The 19,697-nt window shown below is 45.1% G+C and overlaps 1 protein-coding gene across 2 annotated transcripts in view; it reads left to right on the top strand.

Annotated features, from left to right (window-relative positions):
- LOC311132811 (protein tyrosine phosphatase type IVA 2-like) overlaps positions 1–15,353 on the top strand; it is a 43,570-nt gene extending 28,217 nt beyond the window's left edge. For both annotated transcript variants that reach the window (XM_084166154.1, XM_084166153.1), the window contains exons 2-7: positions 3,160–3,474; positions 3,813–3,921; positions 6,402–6,494; positions 9,689–9,819; positions 13,658–13,732; positions 14,080–15,353. In XM_084166154.1, the coding sequence (XP_084022280.1) occupies positions 3,470–3,474; positions 3,813–3,921; positions 6,402–6,494; positions 9,689–9,819; positions 13,658–13,732; positions 14,080–14,191 (525 nt within the window). In that variant the 5' untranslated portion in view covers positions 3,160–3,469 and the 3' untranslated portion in view covers positions 14,192–15,353. The remainder of the gene's footprint in view (positions 1–3,159; positions 3,475–3,812; positions 3,922–6,401; positions 6,495–9,688; positions 9,820–13,657; positions 13,733–14,079) is intronic.
- Positions 15,354–19,697: the final 4,344 nt, after the last annotated feature.

Raw genomic sequence — 19,697 nt, forward strand, 5'->3', positions numbered from 1 at the left:
ACACTGCAAATATTGACTCTTTGCATAAACTTAATGTAATTTTCAATAAAAGCCTTTGACGCTTGTGGAATGCTTGTAATTATACTTCAGTATACCATAGTAACATCTGATAAAAATATATCATAACACTGAAGCAGCGAACTTTGTGAAGACCAATACTTGTGTCATTCTCAAAACTTTTGACCACGACTACACTAAGTTGACTGTGCCGTTAAACAGCTTGGAAAATTCTAGAAAATGATGTCATGGCTTTAGAAGCTTCTGATAGGCTAATTGACATCATTTGAATCAATTGGATGTGTACCTGTGGATGTATTTCAAGGCCTACCTTCAAACTCAGTGCCTCTTTTCTTGACATCATGGGAAAATCTAAAGAAATCAGCCAAGACCTCCACAATGTGTAGACCTCCACAAGTCTGGTTCATCCTTGGGAGCAATTTCCAAACGCCTGAAGGTACCACGTTCATCTGTACAAACAATAGTACGCAAGTATAAACATCATGGGACCACGCAGCCATCATACCACTCAGGAAGGAGATGCGTTCTGTCTTCTAGAGATGAATGTACTTTGGTGCGAAAAGTGCAAATCAATCCCAGAACAACAGCAAAGGACCTTGTGAAGATGCTGGAGGAAACAGGTACAAAAGTATCTATATCCACAGTAAAACGAGTCCTGTATCGACACAACCTGAAAGGCCGCTCAGCAAGGAAGAAGCCACTGCTCCAAAACCGCCATAAAAAAGCCAGACTACGGTTTGCAACTGCACATGGGGGCAAAGATCATACTTTTTGGAGAAATGTCCTCTGGTCTGATGAAACAAAAATAGAACTGTTTGGGCATAATGACCATCGTTATGTTTGGAGGAAAAATGGAGTGGCTTGCAAGCCGAAGAACACCATCCCAACCGTGAAGCACGGGGGTGGCAGCATCATGCTGTGGGGTTGCTTTGCTGCAGGAGGGACTGGTGCACTTCACATAATAGATGGCATCATGAGGAAGGAAAATTAGGCGGATATATTGAAGCAACATCTCAAGACATCAGTCAGGAATTTAAAGCTTGGTCGCAAATGGGTCTTCCAAATGGACAATGACCCCAAGCATACTTCCAAAGTTGTGGCAAAATGGCTTAAGGACAACAAAGTCAAGGTATTGGAGTGGCCATCACAAAGCCCTGACCTCAATCCTATAGAAAATGTTTGGGCAGAACTGAAAAAGCGTGTGCGAGCAAGGAGGCCTACAAACCTGACTCAGTTACACCAGCTCTGTCAGGAGGAATGGGCCAAAATTCACCCAACTTATTGTGGGAAGCTTGTGGAAGGCTACCCGAACGTTTGACCCAAGTTAAATAATTTAAAGGCAATGCTACCAAATACTAATTGAGTGTATGCAAACTTCTGACCCACTGGGAATGTGATGAAAGAAATAAAAGCTGAAATAAATAATTCTCTCTACTATTATTCTGACATTTCACATTCTTAAAATAAAGTGGTGATCCTACCTGACCTAAAACAGGGAATTTTTACTAGGATTAAATGTCAGGAATTGTGAAACTGAGTTTAAATGTATTTGGCTAAGGTGTATGTAAACTTCTGACTTCAACTTTATCTATTTCATTTACTTTGGCAATGTGAACATATGTTTCCCATGCCAATAAAGCCCACTGAGTTGTATTAGCCCTATGGGGAAAGGAGAAGCTAGATGAATGGTCCCACAGAGAATAGGAGAGAATGAATGCAGTAAAGAGATGGGAGACCTGGAAAGGAGATGGCTGAGTGAGGGATGGAAATAGAAGGAGAAAGACTGAGGGAGAGTCTCAGAGGTGGAAGGGGGAGCGTGGGACTGTGAAAGTTGGCTGGTGTGAAACCCTGCCAACCCATAATCCTCACCTTGTGACTACTGCCTTAGACACTGCTGCCGAGGTCTCCCCCACCCTCTCCCCTCTCTCTCCCCACTGCCCTCTCCCCACTGCCCTCTCCCCCCACCCTCCAACCCCTCTCTCTCCCCACTGCCCTCTCCCCCCACCCTCCAACCCATCTCTCTCCCCCCACCCTCCAACCCATCTCTCTCCCCCCACCCTCCAACCCATCTCTCTCCCCACTGCCCTCTCCCCTCTCCCCCCACCCTCCAACCCCTCTCTCTCCCCTCTCCCCCACCCTCCAACCCATCTCTCTCCCCCCACCCTCCAACCCATCTCTCTCCCCCCACCCTCCAACCCCTCTCTCTCCCCTCTCCCCCCACCCTCCAACCCCTCTCTCTCCCCTCTCCCCTCTCCCCCCACCCTCCAACCCCTCTCTCTCCCCTCTCCCCCCACCCTCCAACCCTCACTCTCCCCACTGCCCTCTCCCCTCTCCCCCCACCCTCCAACCCCTCTCTCTCCCCACTGCCCTCTCCCCTCTCCCCCCACCCTCCAACCCATCTCTCTCCCCACTGCCCTCTCCCCTCTCCCCCCACCCTCCAACCCCTCTCTCTCCCCACTGCCCTCTCCCCCCACCCTCCAACCCATCTCTCTCCCCACTGCCCTCTCCCCTCTCCCCCCACCCTCCAACCCCTCTCTCTCCCCACTGCCCTCTCCCCCCACCCTCCAACCCATCTCTCTCCCCACTGTCCTCTACCCTCACCATCCACCCCCTCTCTCCTCACCCTCCACCCCCTCCCCTCCCCTCCCCTGGACTCGGTCACGTAGTCTGTGTGAGTACACAGCGGTAGCTACTAGCCAGTTTGGTGGCTGGTTTCAGCCGGTTAGAGGTGAGGGCAGGCCTTACATGATTTGTGAGAGGCTCTCTTGAAGCCAAGAGCTCATGGGTGTCTGTCTGTCTTCATTATCAGGCTGTGTGTGTGGCTGGAAACAGAGTAATAAATAATGGGTCATTATAACGCCTTAGTACAAAGCTGATAATGGCTCTGATAATAGGTTTAATAGCCTCAACGTGTGGAGACATATTTCTGCTGTAATGAGTTTTACCATTTTCTCCAACCGGTGCTTTTAGATTTGTCTAACTAGTCTTGCTCTTTAAGAACTTCAATGGTGCCTTGCTAAAGGGTGACTGTGTTGTCTTGTCTATTTGAGTTTACCTAACTACATTTTTCCCCCTCCCTCTCTCCTCTTCTCTCCTGTCTCCCTCCCCCTCTCCTTCTCTCTCTCTCTCCATTCTCGGCAGTGTTTCTGTGTTGATTTGGACCATACATATATGGCGTATGTGAGCGTCAGTGGAGACTTCTGCCAGGCACAGCACCTCGCCTTCGTGGACAAGTGAATCGTCCGCCCCCCTCGGGACTACGCTACCCAGAAGCCCCCCTGAAGCCAGCACACTGGGAACCCCTGTCTCCTCCAACAGTCCCCTAGGATATCGCGTAGTCCAAGGCCAGATTGCCCAGCTCTGTCCCCTGAGCGGCCAATAAGGAAACTGCCTAGTTCTCTTCTACTTGCTGCTTTCTCTCCCAGAAGCCAATCACATACCACTCTCCTGAATGGGGTAAAATCTGAATGTCCGATTGGATGACTGGTGGATAGTCTCTGCATACATTTTTTTGTTTGTTTATTTTTTGTAAAATATTTTTTCCATCCCCCTGTGGAGTCTTGTGGACTAGATCATCCAGTTTTTTGTTACCCCTCTTTTTATGTAAACCTTCCTGTAGCTATCCACCTGTGTTACCCACATCCTCCTCCACCTCTTCCCTTCGTTGACATCTTTTTATTGTTTTTTTTTAACCTACAGAATTCTACTACAAGTCCTTGCTGACATTAGAGCCAAAAGTAGTCATCCTTTTTGTACCTGATATTCTAAGTATTTCATTGTAATTGTTTTCAAAGCCGTCTCGCCAACATGAACCGCCCTGCTGCAGTGGAGATTACCTACGAGGGCATGAGGTTCCTCATCACACACAACCCCACCAACGCCACGCTCAACAAGTTCACTGAGGTGAGGCCGCCACGCTGTGTGTGCGTGTATAACCAATTCAACACTTGAGTTCACTGTGGAGAAACTTGCACATACAGTACCAGTCAAAGGTTTGGACACACCTACTCGTTCAAGGGTTTTTCTTTGTTTTACTATTTTCTAAGTTGTAGAATAATAGTGAAGACATCAACACTATGAAATAACACACATGGAATCATGTAGTAACCAAAAAAGTGTCAAACAAATCAAAATATATTTTTGATTCTTCAAAGTAGCCACCCCTTTGCCTTGATGATAGCTTTGCATTCTCTCAACCAGCTTCACCTGGAATGCTTTTCCAACAGTCTTGAAGGAGTTCCCACATATGCTGAGCACTTGTTGGCTGCTTTTCCTTCACTCTGCGGTCCAACTCATTCCAAACCATCTCAATTGGGTTGAGGTCGGGTGATTGTGGAGGCCAGGTCATCTGATGCAGCACTCCATCACTCTCCTTCTTAGCCAAATAGCCCTTACACAGCATGGAGGTGTGTTTTGGGTCATTGTCCTGTTGAAAAACAAATGATAGTCCCACTAAGCACAAACCAGATGGGATGGCGTATCGCTGCAGAATGCTGTGGTAGCCATGCTGGTTAAGTGTGCCTTGAATTCTAAATAAATCACAGACAGTGTCACCAGCAAAGCACCCCACACACCATAACACCTCCTCCTCCATTCTTTACGGTGGGAACTACACATGCGGAGATCATCCGTTCACCTACTCTGCGTCTCACAAAGACACGGCGGTTGGAACCAAAAATCTCAAATTTAGACTCATCAGACCAAAGGACAGATTTTCACCAGTCTAATGTCCATTGCTCGTGTTCCTTGGCCCAAGCAAGTCTCTTCTTATTGGTGTCCTTTAGTAGTGGTTTCTTTGCAGCAATTCGACCATGAAGGCCTGATTCACGCAGTCTCCTCTGAACAGTTGATGTTGAGATGTGTCTGTTGCTTGAACTCTGAGGTGCAGTTCATTGCCGATTTCTGAGGCTGGTAACTCTAATGTAACTCTGGGTCTTCCTTTCCTGTGGCGGTCCTCAAGAGAGCCAGTTTCATCATAGCACTTGATGGTTTTTGCGACTGCACTTGCAGAAACTTTCAAAGTTCTTGACATTTTCTGGGTTGACTGACCTTCATGACTTAAAGAAATGATGTTGTTCCTCTTTCATTATTTGAGCTGTTCTTGCCATAATATGGATATGTCCTGTATACCACCACTGCCTTGTCACAACACAACGGATTGGTTAAAAATTAACTTTTAACAAGGCACACCTGTCAATTTAAATTCATTCTAGATGACTACCTCATGAAGCTGGTTGAGAAAATGCCAAGAGTGTGCAAAGTTGTGATCAAGGCAAAGGGTGGCTACTTTGAAGAATCTCAAATATAAAATATATTTTGATTTGTTTAACACTTTATTTGGTTACTACATGATTCCATATGTGTTATTTCATAGTTTTGATGTCTTCACTATCATTCTACAATGTAGAAAAAAATAAAGAAAAACCCTGTACATCTGATTACATGCATCAATAACCTCACCAATGTAGCCTATAACAAACTCACCTCAACCTACAATTAAACACATATTTTAGAGTACAAAATTGACCCTCTCTCCATCCCTCTCTCACTACCCCTCTCTCTCCCCTACCTCTTGCTCTCTTTCTCTCTATCTCTCCTACTTCTTGCTCTCTTTCTCTCTCTCTCCCCCACCTCTCTTGCTATCTTTCTCTCTCTCCCCCTACCTCTTGCTATCTTTCTCTCTCTCTCTCCTACCTCTTGCTATCTTTCTCTCTCTCCCCCTACCTCTTGCTATCTTTCTCTCTCTCCCCCCCACCTCTCTCGCTATCTTTCTCTCTCTCCCCCCCACCTCTCTCGCTATCTTTCTCTCTCTCCCCCACCTCTCTTGCTATCTTTCTCTCTATCCCCCTACCTCTTGCTCTCTTTCTCTCTCTCTCCTACCTCTTGCTATCGTTCTCTCTCTCCCCCTACCTCTTGCTATCTCTCTCTCTCTCCCCCACCTCTCTCGCTATCTTTCTCTCTCTCCCCCCCACCTCTCTCGCTATCTTTCTCTCTCTCTCCCCCACCTCTCTTGCTATCTTTATCTCTCTCCCCCTACCTCTTGCTCTCTTTCTCTCTCTCTCTCTCTCCTACCTCTTGCTATCTTTCTCTCTCTCCCCCTACCTCTTGCTATCTTTCTCTCTCCCCCTACCTCTTGCTATCTCTCTCTCTCTCTCTCTCTCTCTCTCTCTCTCCTACCTCTTGCTATCTTTCTCTCTCTCCCCCCTCACCTCTCTTGCTATCTTTCTCTCTCTCTCTCCCCCTACCTCTTGCTATCTTTCTCTCTCTCTCCCCCTACCTCTTGCTATCTTTCTCTCTCTCTCTCCTACCGCTTGCCATCTTTCTCTCTCTCTCTCCCCCCACCTCTCTTGCTATCTCTCTTTGTCGCTATCTTCCTATCTCAGGAGCTGAAGAAGTTTGAGGTGAACACGCTGGTGAGAGTGTGTGACGCCACCTACGACAAGGTCCCAGTGGAGAAGGAGGGAATCCAAGTTGTGGTAAGGATAACAAACGCACACACTCCCAGAGAGGAGAGCAGTCAGAATTTCTACTGAACCAAAACAGGATCCCTTTGTTTCCTTCCGAGGAATTGAGGGTAGTTAGATTCACTTTGCCCCTCTCTGGAGAACTTCTGTTAGTCCGTCTGTTCCACTGTCCTCAACTGTCTGCCTCCCGCTGTGTGCTGAGCTAATGGGTGGAGAATTGGAAGGAATCTCTGGCTCAGATCCAGATGAATGGTGTTCCACCCAGGCCTTCTTGCTCTCTCTGTTGCACTCGTATGTGCACTGTATTGTCTTTCTCACAGCTAAGGCTAGTATTCTTAAAATATTTCTCTACAACATTCTTATTTTTTTCACTTGTCTCACAGGTGATTCAGGAAAACCAGAGACACTTTGGGATAGGAAATGTCTTATCCCCTCTCCTTGATACAGTTTTAATTAAGTGATCACCACCCCTCATCCTGGAGTGTTCCTCTCCCCATTATGCCTGTCACTCTCCAATGTATTGGATTAAATGTTATGCAGACTGTAATCACAATCCTGTTTCATATTGGTTGAGCACCGAGACCGGAAAAGCCATGCGTAGGGTTGCACAATTATGGTAACTTTCCAAACATTTTAGAGACATCCTGATTGGAAAGTTCCCAGAAACATGAGGGAATTGGCAGAAAATATGGGAATCGTCCAACCAGGATTTTTGGGAAAGATAGCAGAATTTTCAAAGCATGGCCAAACGCACGGCTGATTGGCAAACTACAGTGAAAAGCTATTAGTAACAAAACCCTTTCTGTCTGTTCCGGTCTTTGTCACTCTTCAAAAATATGAAACAGGATCTGTGATTGTTGCCTACATAAAACTGGCCCATGGTGTCAAAGGACAGTCACAGACTGGGAGAGAGAAGGCTGCAACAGGGAGAGGATGGTGTGGGAGAGAGAAGGCTGCAACAGGGAGAGGATGGTGTGGGAGAGAGAAGGCTGCAACAGGGAGAGGATGGTGTGGGAGAGAGAAGGCTGCAACAGGGAGAGGATGATGTGGGAGAGAGAAGGCTGCAACAGGGAGAGGATGATGTGGGAGAGAGAAGGCTGCAACAGGGAGAGGATGATGTGGGAGAGTGAAGGCTGCAACAGGGAGAGGATGATGTGGGAGAGAGAAGGCTGCAACAGGGAGAGGATGATGTGGGAGAGTGAGAGATGTGCTGAGACTGAGTCAGCACAAGTGCAGAGGCTCAGATGGTCAGGCTGTCTGCCAGGACACACTCACACACACACACACAGTACTTCAGCATATCAAGCTTCCCAACTTAGACACACATGATACAGCTGCTCTGCTCCAATCAGGCTTTGAGTCCTGTACTGCCTTTGAGCATTGAGCACTGGTTAATCCTCAAGTCTGTTGACGCACCCGTGCTTCAATCTAAGTAACATTTTAAAAATCCCCATCAAAATCCATCAGTTTAAGCTAGAGATATCTATTTTTAGCATGGGCTGCGTCTCAATCTACCGCATCCGCCTATGGCTGGCTTCCGCATCTGCTGTGGAAGGTGGCCGAGTTACAGCAGTGTTTGTCAGACCATGAGACTTCCCGAAAAATCGGCCTTCTCACGACAACGTCTGTAGCATCTGAACAGTTTGGCCTACAAACTATTATGGAAAGGGGAGACTCACGAACACGATGGTTTTCACCGTTTTTGCTCTACGACCCCCACAAGTGTCACGAGACTCGTCTGAAGGTAGCCCATTGATAGAGGAATTATGATTATGACTAAAATTGTTCCACCCCAATACTGATGATGACTGTGTGAACTGTGTTAGGGTTATCATTATAAACCCACTAACAGAGGGGGTGAGTTAGAAACTGCTGAGACAGACATTCCAGGAGAAAGGAGACTTAGAAGATGTCCTATTTAAACATTCTATTAAGGGTGTAACGATCCATCTACTACATCGATGTATCGATTTATATTCCTATGATCCAACTACATCGATCTGTGCTCGGCGAGTTGGCCTTTTGGACAACATATATCAATCTAACATCGTTTTAAAATGTAATAAATCGATTGTATCGATACTAGGAAATAACCCATTGGATTTAAGCACGTCAGACTTTTTATGGATGTTTTTTCTTAGCACTTTTAATGATAAAGGCTTTAAACATTACTCGATTTGGTCTGCCTATCCGTGACGTCATCGCCCCGCGCCAGCAGCAGCGCAAAGGCGCAAAGACAACAAAACATAGCATGGCGGACGACAGAGGAGAAGCCGACGAGCGAGAAATTATCAAGCCACCATTGCGGTCCTTACAAGAAACAGGAATCTAGGAAACTTCACCTGCACTGTCCAGTATCCAGGTATTTATTTCAGTCACACTGGTTGAATTTTTGGCTAAAAGGTTACTGAATCGATTTCAAGTCACTGAATCGTTTCGGATCGTATCGTTCTAAATGAACCAATATCGTCCTTGAATCGTATCGACAACCACGAATCGTGATCCAAATCGAATCGTTGTTAAAACGAATCGTTACACCCCTACATTCTATACTGTGGAAATGTACAGGCCGCCTAAAGGGGGGCGGAGCAAAGTTCCTTTGTGTAAAGGCATATATAAAGGCTGTATATGTGTTTTGGCGGGAGAGCTCTCCATGAATAAATAAAACCAGAGCATTACAACCTCTGGGAATTATTCAAGCTTGAGTTTAATTAGAGATAGAAATACTCGTGACACCCTTACAAACAAATGGCAACAAAAATAAGGGGTTAAATATGCGTAAAAAATATATATATTTCCTTAGCGTTCTTATATCTCCTAGACATAAGACACACTTCAAAACCTTATTCCATATTATTACTTTTTTGACTGTCTTTGCCTTTTTTTAACGTTTATTCAATATGTTTCTGTGGGCTATAGTAGTAAAGGCTGAATTCAATATTTTATCAAATAGTTTAAATATATTTGTTTATACCTAAAGGGTATCAAATAGCTAAATGATCTGTGGTAAGACCATCTTTAAAAACATTATGCTAGCTTAGTACCCCCCCCTAGCCCTTAAATGAACCCCCATCCCCAGCCCTTGGTTTGGTCCATGTTAAATGAACCCCCATCCCCAGCCCTTGGTTTGGTCCATGTTAAATGAACCCCCATCCCCAGCCCTTGGTTTGGTCCATGTTGATGTTTTTGTCCCTCTTCCGCCGTAGGACTGGCCCTTTGATGATGGTGCCCCGCCCCCCACCCAGATAGTGGATGACTGGCTGAACCTGCTGAAGACAAAGTTCAGAAACGAGCCTGGCTGCTGTATCGCCGTGCACTGTGTGGCGGGGCTGGGCCGGTGAGTGTGTTAACCTGTGTGTGTGTGTGTGTGTATATGTGTGTATATATATATATATATATATATATGTGTGTGTGTATATATATGTATATGTGTGTGTGTGTTTGTGTGTGTGTGTGTGTGTAAAGTGGGACATTTGATATGAATGAGTGTATGTGGGCTTGATTGTGTCGCGTGTCAACGACTGAAGCCTGTTCCAATGTTCCATGCTAAGCCTGTTAGCAAGTTAGCGTATGTTTTTATCCTCTTATCAATCTCTCCCTATCTATTAGCCTGCTAGCATTAGCCTGGTGCTTCTGTGGTTCTACCGGCTATTCTCATCCCCTCACTTTATAGCTAGCTTCTCTGCTGTTAGCGCCACTGTCTCTGTTAGGCTATCCAGCTAGTATTTTTCTCCAGAGTGTGCGCTGGACTCCTCATCCTCTCTGTTCAGTTTATTTCCTGTTAGTGTTGGCTTCTCTTTGTCTCTCTGTCATACTTCGTCTGGTCCTTCAGGGTATGCTCTGGACTCCTCATCCTCTCTAGCTTCTGTCCGGTTAGGTTTAGCCTCTCTCGTTCTCGCTCCCTGTTAGCCTGGTTCTCCAGGGTGTGCTGCTGTACACCATTTAGATTTCCCGGCCCTCAAGTTGGCCCCATAGAGCACGTGTCACTCATTCCACGGAGGGCTGAGTGTCTGCGGGTTTTCACTCCTCCCTTGTACTTGATTGATGAATTAAGGTCACTAATTAGTAAAGAACTCTTCTCGCCTGGTTGTCTAGGGCTTAGCAAAAAAACAGAAGACACTAGGCCCTCCATGGAATGAGTGACACCCCTACCATAGAGGCTCCCTCCCGCCGTCTGTGCCAAGACGGGCTCCACACTACTCACGCCTGTCCAGGGTTATAGCCTTCATTGATTCAGCGCATCGCTTAGACCAGTGTTTCCCTCCTCCAGTACCCCAACAGCCCAACTCCAGTCCTCCAGTACACACAACAGTACACATTTTAGTTGTAGCCCCAGACAAGCACACCAGATGCAACTCACCTTAGGGCTTGATGATTAGTTGACAAGTTGAATCAGGTGTGCTTGTTTCCTTGTGGGGACCGGCGAAATGTCCCCACTTGTCCAAATGATCCTTATTTTACTATCCTTGTGAGGACTTCTGGTTCCCACATGGATAGTAAAACCACACACACACACACACACATTGCTGTGGGCTCCCTAAGCAGTGGTGGTCAGACAGACCTGTTTTTCTGCATTCATCTCCTGGTGCTGTGTTTACTGCAGTCCTCAGGGCCGGCAGCATTCTGATGGTCTAAATCACACCAGCCAGCCACAGCCTTTAGAGACTCACAGCGTGGGAGGAGGAGCTAGTGGTGGTTGTTTTTTGCTCTCACACTCTGTTACGCCTTCTCACTTTCTATCTCGTCTCTGCCAGGGTTTCCGTTAGCCGGTAATTGCCGGCTTTCGGCCAATACATTAAAAGCCGATAAATAAAGTTGTTGCCGGCCAAATTAACTGGGAGAAAATACAATCCCGTTGCTAAATAATGCTTTTTATTAATTGATGGAAATATCAGTCGATGTAAATGCATTTGACCATCATGCTTATCGGTCTAGAGGTTAATTAGCAAAAAAAAAATATTTTCGTTAATCGTCATGTTTCTTATTTATCATACGCGCATAGCATATAGCGCTTACTTTGAGCGGAACATCTTGTCAGACAGCGCTGGTGCTACTGCTGCTTTTATAAGCCCAGTCATTGCGCATTCATTCTAAATGCAATTGTGTGTTAACAGTTGATGGCCACAATGTGAAAAGAGCTACTATTTTTATTTCTCAACTGGTAATTGAAGTGCGCATCCGATTCGACTATCAGCACATCACCCACCACTTTGCAATGTGAGCTGGAGGTAGTATGCATTTTGAAAATATATACTTAATTGTTTGAATGTTAAACCTGAACGTTTTACTACATATTATTAGGCATGTCTTGGCTTGCGTCAAGGTAGTGTATGCAAAATCCGTCCATAGAAACGGAAAGGCAATTATTTTACAACTTCCTCATATGCCATTGAAACCAAGTTAATTGCTATTGGTTTTCATATCAACTTTCTTTCCTTGTCCAGAAGTCAAAGGCACAATCCTAGTCATATTAACCAATTCTAGTTGTTGCATCTTTTAGATTTCTAACTGAGATTTTAATATCTGTTACATATGGAACTGCTCGCATCAGGTGCGCTGTTTAGAATGGTGTATTCCCGCAATTTGTTTGAAAATGAAATGTTATTGGCTGATCATTACAGGAGTTGCATGTTCTGTTAAGCTAAATTACCATAATCTAAATGTGATTTCTGTCATTCTGCACACCGTGGGTGGAAGCCCTAATGGTTTGTCATTCTGCGCACCGTGGGTGGAAGCCCTAATGGTTTGTCATTCTGCACACCGTGGGTGGAAGCCCTAATGGTTTGTCATTCTGCGCACCGTGGGTGGAAGCCCTAATGGTTTGACATTCTGCACACCGTGGGTGGAAGCCCTAATAGTTTGTCATTCTGCGCACCGTGGGTGGAAGCCCTAATGGTTTGTCATTCTGCACACCGTGGGTGGAAGCCCTAATGGTTTGTCATTCTGCGCACCGTGGGTGGAAGCCCTAATGGTTTGTCATTCTGCGCACCGTGGGTGGAAGCCCTAATGGTTTGACATTCTGCACACCGTGGGTGGAAGCCCTAATGGTTTGTCATTCTGCGCACCGTGGGTGGAAGCCCTAATGGTTTGTCATTCTGCACACCGTGGGTGGAAGCCCTAATGGTTTGTCATTCTGCGCACCGTGGGTGGAAGCCCTAATGGTTTGTCATTCTGCGCACCGTGGGTGGAAGCCCTAATGGTTTGTCATTCTGCACACCGTGGGTGGAAGCCCTAATGGTTTGTCATTCTGCGCACCGTGGGTGGAAGCCCTAATGGTTTGTCATTCTGCACACCGTGGGTGGAAGCCCTAATGGTTTGTCATTCTGCGCACCGTGGGTGGAAGCCCTAATGGTTTGTCTTTCTGCACACCGTGGGTGGAAGCCCTAATGGTTTGTCATTCTGCACATCGTGGGTGGAAGCCCTAATGGTTTGTCATTCTGCACACCGTGGGTGGAAGCCCTAATGGTTTGTCATTCTGCACACCGTGGGTGGAAGCCCTAATGGTTTGTCTTTCTGCACACCGTGGGTGGAAGCCCTAATGGTTTGTCATTCTGCACACCGTGGGTGGAAGCCCTAATGGTTTGTCATTCTGCGCACCGTGGGTGGAAGCCCTAATGGTTTTATGCACCCAATGCAAATGGGTCCTCATTTCTCAAATGGCCGGTAAATTAAAATCTTCCCGGTCACGTTGTCCAGCTCCACATTTTCCTAACGGAAACCCTGGCAAGCACAAAAGGGTGCTCATTCTGTCAGTCTTTCTCATATTCCCTCTATCGCTCTCCCACTTCTCTCCTCCCCCTCTTCTCTCTGAAAACCCACAAAAGAATGCTCTGTCAGCTTTGAGTTTTGACATTCCGGGCTGTCTGTCTGGGGAATTTTAAAGTTTTGTGGTGCATTTTTTTCCTTCTTGAGAAGTTTGCTTACAGTAACACACTTATCACACCAATTGTGTGTGGGCCAGGTTGTGAACGTGATGCCCCAGCTCATTTGCAGTGAACCCAGGCCACCCCCCTATGGGTTTCCCAGGCCAATGTCTCAGCTTTACAGTACACCCCCACCCTGCTACCCACATAACCTTGACACAGCATGCTTTACACTACATCCCCAGGCTAGTATATGTCGCTCGCGTTCTCTCATTTATTTATTTATATATATATTGTGTCTCTGTGCTGTAGAGCTCCAGTCCTGGTGGCCTTAGCGCTGATTGAAACTGGGATGAAGTATGAGGATGCGGTGCAGTTCATACGACAGTAAGTACCACTAACTTCCACACCAGTGGAGGCTGGTAAGGGAGGTGGGGGGGGGGGGGGGGGGGCTTGTATGGTATCAAACACGTGTTTTGATACTGTTCCATTCCAGCCGTTACTATGAGCCTGTCCTCCGATTTTAAAAGTGCCATCAGCCACCACTGTTCCACACAGGGCACGAAGCCCAAGAACCAATGTTTCTGTGCAGTGGAACCTGTAGTCATGTATTCTCTTCATTGGTTTGTTAGAATATGCCCAGGGCACATATTGATGTTGTTGCAGTTGTGCTGCATGGTCTCTTGTGACCATGAGACCACTTTTTTTTATTTCTCTCACCTCCCTCCCCTCAGGAAGAGACGTGGAGCGTTCAACTCCAAGCAGCTTCTTTACCTGGAGAAATACAGACCCAAGATGCGTCTGCGGTTCAAGGATGCCAACGGCCCCAACTGTTGTGTCCAGTAAAATGTCTGTGTGTGCGGCATCTCATCAAGAACACAGCAGCTAGTGGGAACAACATTATTCCAACCACGGGGAGAGAAAATGAGAGAGAGCTGTCAGTAATTATTGTGATTTGTTAACACTGAGACATGGCTAGTTGATCACAGAATCGATGAATCAACGAGCAAATGATTACATTTGAATTAATGCAAATCTAGGGGTCCAACCAGCCGAACCAATGAACAAGAAGGTCAACGCACACAGATATAGGCCCGCCTCCAAGATACCAGGGTCCAATCATTTTTTTTTCCCAGCGTTGAATCATGGGATAGCTCTTCCTCTTATATATATATATATTATTTTTTTTTACACATGAAAGTTTAACAATGGTGAGAAAAAAAATCAACAAATGTTAAAATGGTATCAATATTGATGATTTGTTTATTTTTCTATTATTAATTATATGAATTATGGATTTGCCCAGGGTTATGTACCTTTTTTTAGTGTTTGTAAACCCTTCAGCACATTAGAAGAAAAACAAAAAATTACTGTCCATTTGGCTATTGATGTATTTTTGTACAACACAAAAAGTTCCACTGAAAATGCAGTAATGTTTTTCTCTCCACCCCACTTGCTTGGATTCACTTTTTAATTACGGGGTTGGCTGGGTTTTAAATATGTCCGCTGTATTTATTCACTGGCTATAACTAGCAAGGCAGTCTGGAGTTGAGTTGGGGCAAGGACACTTCTTTTTTTTCTTTTTTTTTTTATAATTTAAAAAAAATCTTGCGGGAGTGCAATATTCAGTCCACCTCGGAAAAGCCCCCAAACCCCTTATGACCATCTCACTCACTCACTCACACACACACACACACACACACACACACACACACAACAAACAAACAGAGCCAGTTTCACAGGAAGGCACTTGGCTAGTCTTACTGTAGGTACTTTTTTCCATTCACCAAGGCTGCTTACTGGGTTTACAATAGGACTTCCCTACAATGACTGCGCATGCAAACAGATGCGCACACACACAATGATCTCAACTGTTAATCCCTGGTCTCACTCTGAAGGAAAAGAGGTGGAAAAGAAAGCAAATGGTCTGTTTTTTATCATCGTACCCATTTTGAAGACATCCTCAATTCCTATTGGTTTTAAAATAAATAAATAAATGGAAATAAGATTAACCTTGTATGATGTTATTTCATGTGATTATTTTCTCACCTTTTCCATGTTTTAGAGTATTTGAAACGAGCGCCTATTTATAATTGTTTTGGTCTACTTGTCATTCCCGCAGAATGTTTTGTGACATGAGGAATTGCTGAGTCACACGTAATGTTATCATGGCAAATATATCAATCATCTATTTGATTTGGATTGTGTCTCATCACCAGGCAAGCTCTATCCTGGAAGAGCGGCAGGTAACCTAGCGGTTAAGAGCATTGGGCCAGTAACCGAAAGGTCACTGGTTCAAATCCCTGAAATCTGTGCCCTTGAGCAAGGTACTTAACCCTAATTGCTCCTGTAAGTCGCTGTGGATAAGAGCGTCTGCTAAATGACTCAAATGTAACCCACAAGTCAAAAGGAAAAGAGAACACAAGACATACACTTGGAGGCCAGAGCTTGAGGCTAATGCATGGGGTGTAAACAGCTGGGGCCTCTTACCAACTGTGCGTACATTTCTTAAAAAATTCTGGCGTGTGTGGAGATTCTAGGATTTGCGTGCGCAACAAATTATTGGGATTTATCAAACTGTCTCATGCAAAATATGCATGTTTTCATTCACAGAATACTATAACCCCTCCTGGAAAAACCCTGCATTCACATTTTATGGTAACCACAATGCCCTAATTTGCTGTATGTTTTGCAGATGTTGGAACTGGGCCATGATAGTTGCTAAAACAAAGCGCAATGGCAAATGATCACATTTCTGCTGAGGTGTGGGCAGAATGTTTTAATCTTTTGCAGTAACTTTCTTTTAACACAATGCATGCCATTGCAAACACTGGCTGTGCATTCTGCAAGATTGATGTTCTATTGAACAATTTAAAAGTAGGGGAGAGCCAGGACTAAAGTGACACTGGGCGATAGTAATACACCCATTTTCACAAAAGCGAGTGAGTGCATACATAATTGTATTTTTTATACTGGCCCCTCGTGGGAATCGAACCCACAACCCTGGCGTAGCAAACGCCATGCTCTACCAACTGAGCTACATCCCTGCCGGCCATTCCCTACCCTACCCTACCCTACCCTGGACGACGCTGAGCCAATTGTGCGCCGCCCCATGGGTCTCCCGGTCGCGGAAGGCTACGACAGAGCCTGGATTTGAACCAGGATCTCTAGTGGCACAGCTAGCACTGCGATGCAGTGCCTTAGACCACTTCGCCACTCGTGAACCACTGATTTAAGGCTTTTTTATCTCTCTCAGATATAGGGCAGACCATAGACTGTACAACATATGGGCGAAGCCATCGATGACATCACCCCATTGTTTCCTATGAGAATGCTCAGTGGCAAGTTTCATTTCAGCGTGTCGCCATCTTGTTACATGGAGGGGTTAGGTGAAGGGTTAGCTAACATGCTAAGTAGTCGTCCATATTGTGTACAGTCTATGGTCTGTCCTATAGCTGAGAGATAAGAAAGATCAGGAAACTTTCTTTTTTTAAATTGTACACATAAAAAGAAAAAAAATAGGCACTAAACTACTTCCATATATACTTCCATTCATTTTTTAAACTGGTACTGGGCTACCTTCAGGCGAGTCTTGTGAGGCTTGAGGGCGTCCTAGAGAAAAACAACATGTACATGTTCATGAGAGAAACATTGCATGCACAGTTTGGATACTCTAGGAAGTGACGTTGCAGGCTCGGTTAGTGCTGCCCCCTCTCATGGAGTATCTCAATTTGAAGGCCTACCGAGGTACTGCAGACTCATTGGCAACTAAAATGTCCTTATAACTTTGTGTGTGGTTTTAAAGTAATCGGTTCAAGGACATACATCTGGTGAAATAGAAGCAATTATTGGTACCATGATTGTATACAACAACAAAAAAATCCACGAATATTAACAACGAAGATCGCCATTTCCCCATTCACTATAATCAGAGATCCAGTTTTCTGGAAACAATGCCTGCAGTACCGCAGTCGGCCTTCAACTTGAAATCCTCAATGTGAGGGGGCAGTCATCCTCCCCTGGGACAGACACTTCAAAACAAACTTCCTTTATATTAGACAATCCGTTTTCCCATGTATGAATATGTTATTCAATGCGTTTCTATGGGCTAATAGCAGTAAGTCCAAATGCAATGTTTCATCAAATTGTTTTATATTTTTTATATACCTAAAGTGGTCCTAAAATTCTAAATCCAATATCTAAATGGTCCTTAGTTTGACCATCTTAAAACAAATCCATATGTTAGCTTAGTATAGTAGACACGCTTTCCCTTCAAGTTCAACATTTATAAATACCAACCTTTGCAGGAAAACTGCCGCATTCGTCTTTTTTGTGCGCATGCACCTTTGATAAGTATTCCCTAAAGAAGACTGCCCAAAACGGTGTGCTATGGAGAGTTGTCGATGGCCTATTCTCCATGAGAAGCGATGAAACTAATAAGTAAGCTTCACATCAAACACTTCCTATCAAGTAGCCTATTTATTTGCAGGTTAAGTATCTACAGGTTGGACGAGGGTCGGCCATTATCTTGGCCAAATATTGCATACTCCTTATTGGGCTCCCGAGTGGCGCAGTGGTCTAGAATTTGTTCTTAACTGACTTGCCTAGTTAAATAAAAATAAAAGTGCCAGTCTTTCTGTTCAGGTATGTTTTTGTGAAAAGTTAGGGTTATGAGTTGATATATTAATTGATGATTTAAAGAGGTAGGCTAGGTAGTGCTGTTGAACCTCAAGTAGAAGTTACCTGACGTTAGGAATGAGAAGCTAACAAGTGATATTGATGCTTTTCCGTCACGTTCTGATTAGCCTGGCTGAAGCGCGACCCACGTGACTACACAGCGCGCTGGCTTCAGCCAGACTACTTTCTGATATCAATGAGGGCCAAACGCCATCTGGTGTTTGTACAATGAATTATCAACAAAGTCTTCATGGTAAAGCCCATCATATAAAGGCTGAGGCTACTTCATTTAGGATCTCTCAGCTCAATATCCATTAACAAATGCCTGTTTTAATAATGAATTAGCCCTAATGATAAAGGAGACTGTTTGATAGACCTAACAATATTAAAATCTTTAAAGATTTCATACATCATAGCTTTATTCATATTCAAAATGCATTTTCAATGACTTGCAACAACCAAGGGTATGCCCGCCACACCTTGATCAAATCACTTCCAACTAGAATGGCTTGGTAGCACAGGAGGTTGGCAGCACCTTAATTGGGGAGAATGGGCTCGTGGTAATGACTGGAGCGGAATCAATGGAATGGTATTACATTTACGTTTTAGTCATTTAGCAGACACTCTTATCCAGAGCGACTTACAGGAGCAATTAGGGTTAAGTGCCTTGCTCAAGGGCACATCGACATATTTTTCACCTAGTCTGAGATTAGAACCAGCGACCTGTCGGTTACTGGCACAACGCTCTTAACCACTAAGCTACCTGCTGCCCCTGGTATCAAGCACATGGTTTCCAGGTGTTTGATGCCATTCCATTTGCTCCATTCTGGCCATTATTATGAGCCGCTTGGTAGTCCACGTGACTCTCTGACCTCGTTTGCAGTCATCTTCCGTTTCTGATAACAGTAGGCTATCATTAAATGGGCCATTAAACCGCACCTCTCCCGGTATTTCCCGGGCTCTCCCTGTACTCGTTGTTATGGTTGGCACGTGTGACCTTGTCCTCGAGACCGGTGACTCACCACGTGAAGCGATAGGGACACCGGCTGACGCTGACGGGAGAGTGAGTCACCCTATCGGCACTCACTGCGAGCCAAGACCGACAGAGATAGGCCAACGAGCAGAACGCGCGCGCAACCCCCTGCTGCTGTGAGGGTGAAATAATACAATCTATTGAGACTAGATGTATGAATAATAGTATCCTACAATAATAGTGGGCCATGGGCCTCTACAGGTTTTGCAATGAGTTACGCTGTAGGCTACTGAAATCCTAAAACAGCCTATTCTAGCATGGAATTCATGGAATCCCATTCTTGTCACGAAGTTACCTGTGGTTGATTAAAACTACAAGGAACAGTTGCTTTACTTCCGTGTTGTGCCACATATGGGAGAGGCTATAAGGACACTGCTGACCTGCAAAACGACTAACCAAAACTTAAAACCTACCCTTCTTACCTTAACCCTAACCCTAATTGTTACCTTAACCGAATTTTAACCAATTCTGAAATTAAATACTGGTTTGCACATCAGGAGTGTCTGTATAGCCTTTACCCTCACGGATCATTGTGTCGTGTTGGATTCTGAGAATGTGGGTAAGCAAGGCAGGGGCCCTGTTTAAAATGCATCATTCCTTCCTTGGAGTAGCCTTATCACTTATCAGGGGCTGTAGGCTATG

Source organism: Coregonus lavaretus (genome assembly GCF_964263955.1).
Source record: "Coregonus lavaretus genome assembly, chromosome: 7".
NCBI lineage: Eukaryota > Metazoa > Chordata > Actinopteri > Salmoniformes > Salmonidae > Coregonus > Coregonus lavaretus.